General features: G+C 38.1%; 1 protein-coding gene across 3 annotated transcripts in view; it reads left to right on the top strand.

Annotated features, from left to right (window-relative positions):
• LOXHD1 (lipoxygenase homology PLAT domains 1) overlaps positions 1-12,631 on the top strand; it is a 2,432,812-nt gene that overhangs the window by 504,675 nt on the left and 1,915,506 nt on the right. For 2 of the 3 annotated variants that reach the window (XM_044082024.1, XM_044082011.1), the window contains exon 3: positions 7,859-7,870. The exons of the other annotated variant lie outside the window; for it this stretch is intronic. In XM_044082024.1, coding sequence (XP_043937959.1) covers positions 7,859-7,870 — 12 coding nt within the window. The remainder of the gene's footprint in view (positions 1-7,858; positions 7,871-12,631) is intronic. 3 annotated transcript variants of the gene reach the window in all.

The raw sequence follows: 12,631 nt of genomic DNA, 5'->3' as shown, positions 1-12,631 counted from the left end.
ATAAGTTCAAAACCTTGGCTGTTAAAAATAGCTGCCAGTTCCAAATTAAGTGGTGAATTCTCAATAAGTCCGGTGGGAAACCTCCACAAGCATAATCCCTTGGGAACAATCTTCTTCCTAATACATTCTTTAAAATAAGCATTCTCAAGCTGTAATTTCTTAAATTTTGTTAATTTGTAATCAAATTCATCCAATTTATTACTCAAAGAAACAGGTTCAGTAGGTTGAATGCCAAAACTAAATGAAAAATCTGTATTTAGTGATTCAGGAAATGTTATACTAGTTCCAGCAACTGGAACAAAGTTTGTAGAGTCCCTGGATACACCTGATTGGTTCCCAAGTTGTTGTAATGAGTGAAGAATATTGGGAAATGTCATTTGCAAGGTTTCAGTCAGATTGGGTCCCAAACACAATGGCGTGATGTTAAAATTAAAACTGACTGATTGTGACAGTCGGTCCACTTGTTTTGTAAGATGCTCGATCAAACAAGTTAAATAGCCCACAGCATACCAATCCTCCTGCTTATTGTTCACCATATTATGATCCAGACAGCCCATATCATTCCCTGTTGCCATCCCACAGAATGAACAAACTAATTGAAAAACAGGAACAAAGATAAACTCCAATATAACTCCTGGCAACAGGATAGACATCGGACACCTCTAAAATGTTAAAAACAATTTATTTAATACTCAAATTAAAATAATAAACACTTTCATCCACTTACACATATAGACTTCATCAGATAAATCAATTGAAATTAACAGGTGTTTATACAATGAAGTTAAGTTCTTGCTAGAACCTGTCAGTCCTTGGCTTCGATCCCTTTTCCCCCAAGAGAGGTTTTTTCATTGGGTCTCTAAGCTTCCTTCAATGGCTTCTTCTTTAAGATCCATGCAGTCATTGAGGAGCCTGATTAAGGCTGCCTTGGACAGGATGATGAGGACATTTTTGAGGACCCAGATTCAATTAGGGGTCCATACTGCACTCTCTGCTGTTGGGGGCCTCAGAAACTGTCCCTTCCAAATCTCTGTTAGTTTTTCTTTCACTCATTTGACTCTTGGATCTGGTGATTTTGGATCCAAGCATTACTTGGGGACTACCTGTGTTGGAGCTGACAGTACCTCTTACCTGGTTGATTCATACAGCATTGGATTTCAAGTCCTAGAGCTGAGAGGTTGGCACCAGTGTTGGGGTGTGTTTGTATAAACTCTGAGGATTTTGGATACTTCCCTTCCTGTTGGCACATTGACCCTCAACAGCTTGCCTCCAGTTCCTGCTTCTGAGACACAGCTGGATCAGTTCTCAAGATGTGCTCCTGTCAGGGTTTTCAGATCCCACATGGACAGCTTCAGCATCAGTCTTGGCTTAGGCTTTTGAAAGAATTCTCTCTAAATCTAAGCTTCAGTTCTCCCTACCATGCTCATAACTGTCCACAGCTCTGCTGACATATTTGGCTCCTCATCCTGTTGCCACCAGACAGCCAGCTCTCAGGTGCCCTGAGACAGTCCAGATTATGGACTGACCATCTGCTTCTGAGTCTTCCTCAGAGCTTCCCACAGTAGAATTACATAAGAAACAAACTTTTAAAAGGAAGCACTTAGACTTCCACAAGGAGTTCATCACTTTGGATACCAATTTTGGTGAATGTGAAGGTTTCTATAGATTCCCCTCAGAAGACATCTCCATTGAAGACATTCTAGAGTTATTGAGACAGTGTGGGGGGGGAGGTGATAGTCCACTGATGTCACCTCCCAAGAGAAGTTACTATTCCTTGAGACCTTTGTAACTACCCATCTACTGCTAAGGTGGTCCTTCCTGCTGACAAACTTGTGGATTTGGTTTTGCAGTTGGCTGGGAAGAAATCCAGATGTGGAAGAACCAATTCCCTGGAAACCAGACAATATTTTATTTTCCGTAAAAGCAGATCACACTGGAGCAAGGGTCATGAGGTGGATTACATTGCGGTAACAGTGGCCATAAAGAAAGAACTTTCAGAATCCATCTTTCAATCTCCCAGGGAGTTGAATAGGTTTGGAAAGCAGGTTTACACTTTAGAGACCTTTGCATTAGAGACACTGAATTATTTAGCTCAGTTAACAAGCTTTCTGAGGGACTTGACCAAGGAAGTCTGCAAGTCACTCTCAGAGTCCTTAACTACAGAGTGGAGTCCCATAAAACCATATATACACAGTTAGCTACCGTACAATCCCTCAGTAACATGTCCATGTGCCTATTGTCCAAAGTGGTGTGTGGCACATTGAGAGCTGCAGGCTCCAGCACTTCTATATGCAGACATGCCTGGATGCGTCTCTTCAATTTTGCAGAACATTTCAAGATGTCCTTCATTAATGCCCCTTATGATGATTCCACCCTTTTTGGACATAAGGTGAATGAAACACTTTCTAGAAGTGATCAGGATGGCAAGACCCTGTCTGACATTGGTATCTGCTCTTCCACCCCAAAGGACTTTTTCTGAGAACCAGAAGTGCGGTAAGATGCTTTGGTTCTGTAAATTGCAGTGTTTTACACCTGACACTATTTGTGATAGGTCTCCCAGAGGCAAATAGGGAAATAACAACAATGCACATCACCCTTGTGGCAGAGGTGGTCAGTAGAACCAAGGGTTTTATGGCTCCTTCACCAACAAACTGTTAAAGTTCCCCTGAAGTGTTGCCAGACTCCTAAATGCTGGAAGCAGCCAGGGGGCACTTGCCTCTGTACCACACAGCCTGGACAACTATCACCCAAGATATGTGGGTGCAGAGAATCATAACATGAGGCTACACTCCTTTCCTTTGCTTACCTCCAAACTCAAAAAGATTTCCTGACATTCCAACCTCACAGAGTAAGACAGCAACTCGGTAAATCAGAAAATTGCTAGACAAATGAGTCATCCAGCAGGTTCCACCAGAGCAGCAATGATCTGGACCCTATTTAAGATTCTTTTTGATTCCCAAGAAAAGCAAGAACCCATGGCCCATCTGAGACCTCAGCCACCCGAACCAGTAAGTGAAACAAACAGAATTCCAGATGCTCACAGCAGTCCATTTTGCCTCTTCTGAGGAAGGATGACTGGATGTGCTTGGTAGACTTCCTGGACACAAAAAATAGTCAGGCAGTCCAGAGAGATCCTCTGCTTGTGTCTGGTAGCAAGGCATTTTCAGTTCAGTGTGCTGCCACTTGGTCTCACCACATCCCTTCATGTGTTCATCAAAGACATAGCAGTGGTTATACCTCATTTCACACTGCAAAGGTTCTGGGTGTTCTCATATTTGGATGAATGTCTCATTATTGCTGCCACTAGGAATCTACTAGTCCAAGACAGAGGTACCTCACTCCAGCTATTTATCCAACTGGTAATCATGATCTATGTGGGAAATTCCAAACTAACACCCATTCAGACTATAGAATTCATAGGGTCTCACCTGGATACAACTTTATAAATATCCAGACTCCAGGAGTCATGAATCATGACTATCTAGTAACAAGTGTCAGCAGTTTTCTCTCACTTGAAACCACCAGACAGGTGGATTCCTCATCTCCTAGGGTCTATGGCAGCCTGTGTAACTCTCCTCCCTCATGCCAGATTCTACATGAGAGTGTTATAGTGAGCTTTTCTAATTCAATAGTCTGATTTATCCCAAATTATGCATTTCCCAGTCTGTGTCACCAAGACATGCAGGCAACATGTTCAGTGGCTGGACTGTACTCTAGTCTCTCTGTGCTTCCTCTTTATTCTACAGTACCCCTCTGACCAGTCTGAATGTGGATGGTTCCCTGCTGGGCTGGGGTGGAGGGCATTTTGAGGGAAAGACAGTCCAAGGCATATAGACTGCCACAGAGGTCAGTTTTCACATCAAAGTCTCTGAGATGACAGCCACCTTCCTTGTGTTACAGGCCTTTCAGGATTCCCCCCACATGGATGTGATTTTGATTCAGACAGACAAAATGTCGGTAGTCTGGTACATCAACAAACAGGCGGGGACATGCTCATAACCATTATGACAAGAAACCATGCTGGTGTGGCAGTGAACAATGTCTTCCCAGTGCTTTCTGGTTTCCTTGTACATCCTTGGGAAAGCCAATGTTTTAGCAGACAGGCTCAGCAGGTCCATTCTACTGTCTTATGATTGGTACTCAGTTAGCTGTGGCTGCCCAGATCTTCAGCCACTGGAACTAGCCATGCTGAAACATGTTTTCAACCCCATCCAGCTCCACGTGATGCATCAACTTTATCCTGATTCCCAAGGAGGGACAGTCACCAAGGGATGCTCTGGTCCACACTTGGTTTCCAGGTCTCCTATACATTTATCCTACCACTCCAGTCATACAAACGTTTCTTCAGAAAGCCACGTGTTGCAAGGTGAAGGCGATCCTCATTATTCTTTTTTGGCATCGGCATATTATGCTTTACCTTTCTCTGGCCTCACTTGAGACACTCTACTTGGGTGCTAGAACCTCCTCCAAACGTCATTTCTCATCCATCCAGCAAGCCTGACTGGAACATAGCAACCCTGAAATTAATTACATGGTTTCTCCAGTTCCAATGATGGCCAGAATGTCCAGGCTTTCCAGCCAGGTACTTCATATCCTAACATCCTCTCAAAAACTTTCTACTAGAAAGGTGTACAGAAGTGAGTGAAAAAGATTTTCTGTGTGGATTTTCTCCAGTGGTATGGATTACTTTTCAGCTCCACTCCCTTCTATTTTGATTATCTTGCTGACCTATTTTAAGAAGGGGTTACTTATTTTAATATCAAGGTTGAAATGGCTGGTATCTTTAATTTTAATGTAGGAGAGAACCACACTACTATTGCCTTACTGAAGTTATTAAATGATTTTTTAAGGGGTTCTTTTCTCCTTCTCCTTCCTTTAAAGGATCATGGTCCACCTTGGGATATTTCTTTCTTACTCCAGACTTTAACCATACCTCCCTTTGAATCAGCTCCAACTGCAAAGCTGAAATATCTTTATTGGAAAACACTTTTTTTCTGGTAGCACTCACTTCTGCTCAAAGGATTTCAGAGCTCCAAGCTCTTTCCTGTAAGAAAGCTAATTTGATTTTTCAAAAATATAGGATGTCACTTTGAACTAACCCTGCTTTCCTTCCTAAGGTGACCTTGAACTTTATGTTGAATCAGATGATTAACTTGCCAGTTTCTTTCAGAATTTCTCGAACAAAGGTGAATATAGTCTACATTTGCTGGATGTTCAACACCAATTGAGATTCTACCCACATCATACTAAAACCTTCAGGGAAAATAGACCACCTCTTTATCTTCTTCTCTGCTGTTAAGTTTGGAAATGACATTTCTAAAGTCACCCTTTCCAGGTGGTTATTTTAGTGTATCTCCTCTGTGTACAAAGCAAAAGGATTATCATTGCCTTATAATCCTAAAGCTCATTCTACTACAGCCATTGCTACTTCCACAGCTTTCTTTTCCAAAGATCCAATCAATAACATCTGCGTTGCAGCCACTTGGTCCACTGTACATACATTCATATCCCATTACAAATTGGATTTGCCATCCTGGTCTAGTACTACATTTGGTTCCATCATCCTCTTGAATATCCTTCCATGAGACCTTCAAGGGTTTTAGGTAGCTGTGGACTCTGTCCCATTAGCTGATGACAGACGGAATAGACATTGGATATGAAAGTTATGTACTTACCTTAATGCTAGCTCCATGTTGTATTCTTCTGCCCTCCTCAACTTTCCCTCCCTTTTCCCCCTACCAAATTACCACTGTTCTTGAGCTCCCAAATAAATGCACTGGACCTTCTTGGAGCATTCTTTTATATAGTCACTGATTCTATTATTTTTTCCAAATGCCCATATCCATATGTTTGTTTTATCAATGGAGTAAATAATAAACTTCGGACTCAACACGACTCAGCAAACTCTTTAAACCAAAATATTTATTTTATTTTATTTGCGCTTTTTGCCACCTTCTCCTTCTTCTTTCAGAGACCATGATATTTACACAAAAAAACAGCTTTTTATACAATGACTTAAATACACTTGATTGTTTAATAACAATTAAACACAATAGGCAATTCAATGAAACAATTCAATGAAACAAGTTTTCTATATATTTGTTTTATCAATATGAGATCTTGCTGTGTTAGGTAGGCAAACTCATCCGATGCATTGAGTTTTCAGAGAGGAATTATGAGTAGTGGAGGAGCCTGTCTTTTGGGTCCAAACATCTAGAGGTCTAGAAGCTGCCGGCATCAAATCTATATGGATCTGTAACCCATCAAGTTTTGGAGGATGGAAGAAGACAATATGGATTTAGCATTATGGTAAGTACATAACTGCCATTTTTTCCTTTCAAATGGCTAAAATATGTTACCACTTACCTGTTAGTTTAGCAAAGACAGAATATTCTTTATGGTCATGAATAATTAAGATTAAGTTGCTTAATCACTATCTCTGAATTTTGGAAAAAAAATGTAGATATATTAAGTCTATGTTGTCTGGTATTCATTAACTAGAATATTAACGGTACACTGTCCAAAAAGCACTATTTAGTAGCGATCTTCAGTAGTAAAGATTAAAAAAATTGTGAAGGTAAGTACACTGGTAGGTAAGTTTTTAAGTAGGAGAGACATGGCATTTCTTAACTCTAAAACAGATTTTTTTTACCAGATACCTGCTGACTGTTGAGTTCTCCACTATTAGTCAGTCCTCTGCAACCCGATGATTGAAAGCTGATCACAGAAATCATCGTTCAGATAGCCACCAGGGCTTTTGTCTTTGGAAACCCTCTCCTCCTGCACATGTTCGTTAAACACCTCTGGCTAAAGTCTACAATGAGCATGTCAGAACTAGACTCTCCCGTACATCCTCAGGGAATATAAGCCAACAGGAATATCCCTTCCAACCTTACCATAACCACCACCACAAAGAAGGCACCACAGCCAGTTTCTTTAGTCTCTATTAAGGAAATCATGGCTACAAATGCAAGCCCAATTCATACCCCACCCCCTAAGAGAGGCTATTTCCTCTCTATCCAACTGGGCTCCCCCACTGCTGGGGTTGTTTATCAAATCCAGGTAATTTAGGTCATAGTCAGAGTTTTATCTCTGTATGTTACAGATCATTCTTAGACTTAAGATAGTTGTGGAGACTATGTTTAGTTGAGTCTGACTGATTTATATTAGATGAGTTAACCCAGTATACATCAGTACTAGAGCTAAAAACACAGTGTTTCAATTTATTCAACCTTTATGAAGAAAGCAGTGGGAAGAAATATGTTACTGCTGTAGGCTTTTTTGCCATGATGTTACTCACCCATATGTGAATATTTGCCCTCCTGTTTGCTTATTCATTTTTTTTTCTATATGTCAGCAAGGCATGTCTAAAAGTGAAATTCTGTGAATGCTGTATTTGAACTTCACCTTGAGGTTGATTGCAGAAATTAAACAGATACTATATGCCATTTTTTCTTGCCTAACCGAAATTTATTGTAGTGCAACAAAGTCTTGTTATAATGTTTATTGTAAAATTCAAGTTGACATTAGAATAGTTAATTATTAGTTTCAGCATTTATCCATTTCACAAGTAAAATAATTCTTCAAAGACAAGTGCTGATACATTGGTTATGTTAGTGCCTTCATAAAATGATTCAGTTACAGATCTAGTGGAGTGAAATTAAAACAGTTCTTTGCAGCATTTCATCACGGGTTTTGGAAGGTTAAGCATTAATAAACTGCAATGTTTTTATATGTGGTTACCATATATTGTAGCACATGCTTCTGGACTGTGTTATAAACAACACTGCTGTATGGAGTTTTTCTCTTAAAGTAACTGAAACTGATAACATAACTTTACGCTTTTCCATTTTTACAGCACAGAGAAGAGGTACCTGCAATATTTACATTTGTTTTCCTAAAACAACACAGTACTCCTCAGATGATTGCATAAAGAACATGATGTGACTTACACTGAGGGCAATGGTAATGAAAATACATGACATTCTACACCTCTTACCATGTTTTGTTGAAAACCTTAAGTGCTGCATTTTTTGGCTTTTTGACTAACAAAAAATAAAGACAACAGCAAACATCTACACTGCAATCCACAAATTAAATATCACATTTATACCAGGTTGTTTTGCTTGCATGGATAATACTTACCAAGGTTATTTGCTTTCTGTGTAAAGTTATTTAGATTTTCATTAAGCTTTGATTGAAACGCAAGTACTGTTTACTTCTTCCTAAAGCTGGGTTAATTGAAAAGAAGTTTAAATGAATAACACCAAAAAAAAGCCAATAAAGTAAAATGGAAAAACATCACATATATGCAGATTAATGTCTGTTTTATTTTGAAAAAATAACATTTAAAACCAAACCATTTATTGAAAAATGTTTTTCCGTAAAGGTCTGACTTGAAGAGGAATACAGCTACATTAAATGCATTGAATTTCATTAACCATCTCACTCATGCAAATAAAAGTCATTAATTTAAAAAAAAAAAAAATAGCAGAGGGCCATCCTTTTTTTCCCTAAACACCTTTATTAAATTGTCAGTTAAGAGATTGACAAAATAAAACAAACTAAACCCACAACATTTCTTTTACATAGACAGAACATCACATTTTCTTTCTTTGTAACTATCGTCAGTCCAACATTACATAATTTGCTCAATTCCTGCCTTCCCTTAAACTTCATTCCTCCTTCTCCTGAACATTATTCTGCATGTACTGTTCCCAAAATTTCCCGTTTTTTCTATGCAATTCACTCCTTCCCTTTTCTAAGGATCCATCTTCCAGTTCTTTTATATCTTTTATAAGATCCAGTGCTTCAAATGCAGCTGCCTTAGAATTTGATTTCAAATTCTGATCTTGTGTCCGAGCTCAGAAGAATTAATTTCCTTAATTACAACCACTTGCTCACCGAATATTTCTGACAACGCACTCAGTAAGGATTTTTTTAAGTCTGTCAACTCATTACCTTAAGAAAATATATGTTCCCCATCACATCTCCATCATTTGATGTCTGCCTAAGGAAAAATTCTTTGAAATCTGCTTGTGCTGTAAAAATACCCATGAAAGCACTTCCAAGCACAAATCCTACATTTTCTGAACTTTGTTGTATATTTGGGAGATGTGCACATGTCCTCCCATTGTTCCCCGCTCAATTGGTTTTCCAGTTTCTCCTCTCAATCTTTTCTAATCTGCTCTGAGTGATACTTACAGTTAGCATGGAGTATTTTATGGCTGTCGTTTGGCTTTTCCCCGTTAGGGGTCGCCACAGCGGAACTCCGGTCTGCTAATTATTGGCAGTAGATTTTTACGTACCGAGTTGCCGGCTCTGACGCACAACCTTCAACAAAGGTACGCCCATTCACGCATGTCTCCACACAGAAGACGCTTTAGCTAAGAATTGAACAGGACAACGTCTTACTGTGAGGCGACAACGCTACTGCAGCATCACCACCGTAGCCAGCATGGAGTATTCTATATACCCTATTAATTATCCCTTTTTAATAGGAGCTTCTGTTCTGGAGTCAACTAAAAACTCTATCAGAGCAGGGCTTTCACTTAGGAATTTCTACCCCTTTCTCTTCCCCTTTACTGTAATATCAATCCCTGGTAGGGAAGGCAGTCCCTAGCCTGCAGCTCAAATGTCTTCTTGGCCCTTACCAGTCCATTACCTTTCCCTCTCTAGGTATTTGCTCTCAATACCTTGGTTCCTTTTGTCATTTTTCAACAGCAGATTCCTGGCTCCCTCTTGCCTGTTTTCTGTACTCCTATTTGCAGTCCTCCCTATTAGCAACATCCCCTTTCTCCATTGTTGTGTTGGCATCAATCCTAGAATACCTTCTGTCACTTTATGACCAGAAAGGTCTAACTTGTTTATGAAAAAATGTTACCAAACTTGGCAAACTGCATTTTCTTGTTATGCAGAATTCTGTACATGGTGTCTGCTATATGATATATGTACTTTATAAAAATAATGCAAATCCTGAGAATAGGCTTACTGAACTTCACCAGAGACTATAACAGCTGCAGTTTTCCAAAGCCTGCTTTCAGCAGCAGTGACTTTCTTAAAGGGGCAGTGCCCCAGTTAATAGGTATACTGAACTGTGTATTTGTACTACAGTGTATTGTCTGAATTCTTATCTTCATAGGTTCCCAGTATAATTTCTAAGTATGAATGAAGCATCCATTTCCTCAGAGAGAAATACTTGTCTTGAGCATTCTAGGAGTAGTTATACATTACATCAATAACTAAGTATTTTTTTTGTAGTTTTCATCTGTTTCATTGCATTTGAGGGCTGTAATGCCCACATCTCCTTAACTAATAAAAAATAACCCCATATTGAAAGAAGATAAGGTTAAATTTTCCTTCATTTTCAGTAAACTGGTTTGTTGAATAGTACTGTACAATTTTTAGGAAAGCATGCAGCTCACTACTAACATTTGTGCCTCACTGTTAAGGGTTGTGCTATTCTATCCTTATTCCCTCTCAATGTCTTGTGTTAGTATGTTTTTCCATATCTTTGTGGACTTTCTCCAGATGCTTTTTTGTCCATCTCCCCAAAGCATGATGGTTGATAAGTTACACTAAATTGACCTTTTAAGAAATGATAAATAAATAAATAAGGTATGATTTCAGAAGTCCATAAATAATGGCAAAAATTAAAAACACTACCACCAAAATAAACCTGAATATATCTGATATCCAAAGAATCAGTAGCAGTGGGTATGTCTTAGCCATTGGTGTTGCATGACTGTATATGAAAATACATTTGCATTTGTTTAGTTATGCATGTCTTGTTTAATATTTGCTGAGTGTGAGTCGTTAGTACAGACTCAGCAATGTGCTAAGGTAATAGTTTTACACTCTTATTGTTTATAATATAGTGTATTGGAGTCTCTTTAGTGCATGTTCTACTCTTAGATGTCATGGAATAAAACAAATGTTACATAAACATAGTGTAGTCCCGATGCCCAAATATGTTTTTTCTTGCATTGTCACAGCATGTCAGAAAAAATTTAAAGTATGTGATGCTCTGTTTGGTGTTCATAGTACAGAGTGACACAAATCTTTCCAGTGATGATGTTTTTTATATATGCAGTGCTACTTGTCTGTGATTCAGGACTGAATTATTTAAATTTCATGAAACATTTCAAGACATGGTAAAGGATAGAATATGATGTATCTTCCACAAACATGAAAACAGTGATACTAACATGTCAAAGCTTACTATACAATGCATGAAATTCTAAACTTTCTATCATCTAAAACGGAACATGATAAAAAGCTGGAACACCATGCATTTTTAAAAAAACAGTGTAGTGAGTCTCATAGCTCATAAGAGTTTATTGTGTGTTGGTATAAATCCTTTTGTTATACATGAGATTTTAGACCTTTATGTCATGGTCTTACAAATACGTAGATTTCAGCTGTGACTCTACTACTGTAGGACCTGGCAAAGGGATGAAATACCATGTAGTGCCTAATATTTATGTTGATGGCAGTTGTATGTCATCATATAAAATGATACATTCTATTTATGCCTATTTGTCACATTCTCTTAAGAATGACTTCTATGACTCATGTGGTTTGTATACTCATTAGCTGATAGACTGTCTTTTCAGGTGCTTAACCTTACCCAGTAGATGGAATAGGAATCCATTATTTTTATTAAAGTACTTAGTAATGTGTTTCTGAAGTTATATGTTGCTAAATGAACATCCAGTGGAGCAGAGCCTATTAAGAAATATATTTTTGTATTGGCATCTATGTGGTTAGAAAGAATTTTGATGTGCTTACTGAATTTATAATTTAGCAGTTCTAGCCAAATGTAAATATCTTAACTGACGTTGTTGTACTTAAACCCTTCAAGTGACTTACATACTTTAAAGCCCGGTAGTGCCTAGTATATACACATTATATCTATCTATCTATCTATCTGTCTGTCTTTGTACATATATATATATATATATATATATATATATATATATATATATATATATATATGTATGTTTGTGTGTGTACACACACACACATATATTTGTATATATACATATACACACAGACACACATGCACACACACACACACACACACACACACACACACACACACACACACACACACACACACACACACACACACACACTAATAGTGTGAAAATCAAAAAATAATAATTTCATGGATAGATTTTCAATTTTGGATACTAATAAAGTGTTAATTTTTGGTTAATGGATTTAGCTTGTGACATTGTCAGTCATAACGATTAAATCCTATTGAAGTTTGGGCTCTTATTGACTTATTTGCACTCCTATTTGCAGTATTTTAGAGATCTATTAAGACCAATAAAAATTGCCTTGGAAAATGGTTATCTCACTTTCTCAAAATTCCCAGAAAGTGGAAGAATACAGGGTCAGGTTTGTGACCATATGTGCATTTATGTATGTATAATTAATATCTGCTCAGTACGTCCAGCAAATGTGGTAAGTTATTTTAATTCTGACATAGAAATGTCTCAAGTATCTGTAGCCATTATGACTCTGTTATCTTTAAAACAAAAGTCTGATTCCTGTGTAGTACCAATCTCTTTATCTGAATGAAGTCTCAACATTTTAGTTGTGGCAAATGGCATAAGATAAGATG

The sequence above is a fragment of the Protopterus annectens genome, chromosome 1.part1, assembly GCF_019279795.1.
Source record: "Protopterus annectens isolate FY-2018-M chromosome 1.part1, PAN1.0, whole genome shotgun sequence".
NCBI lineage: Eukaryota > Metazoa > Chordata > Ceratodontiformes > Protopteridae > Protopterus > Protopterus annectens.
Note: the sequence above shows the minus strand (reverse complement) of the source record. Positions and strands in the feature narration are given on the sequence as shown.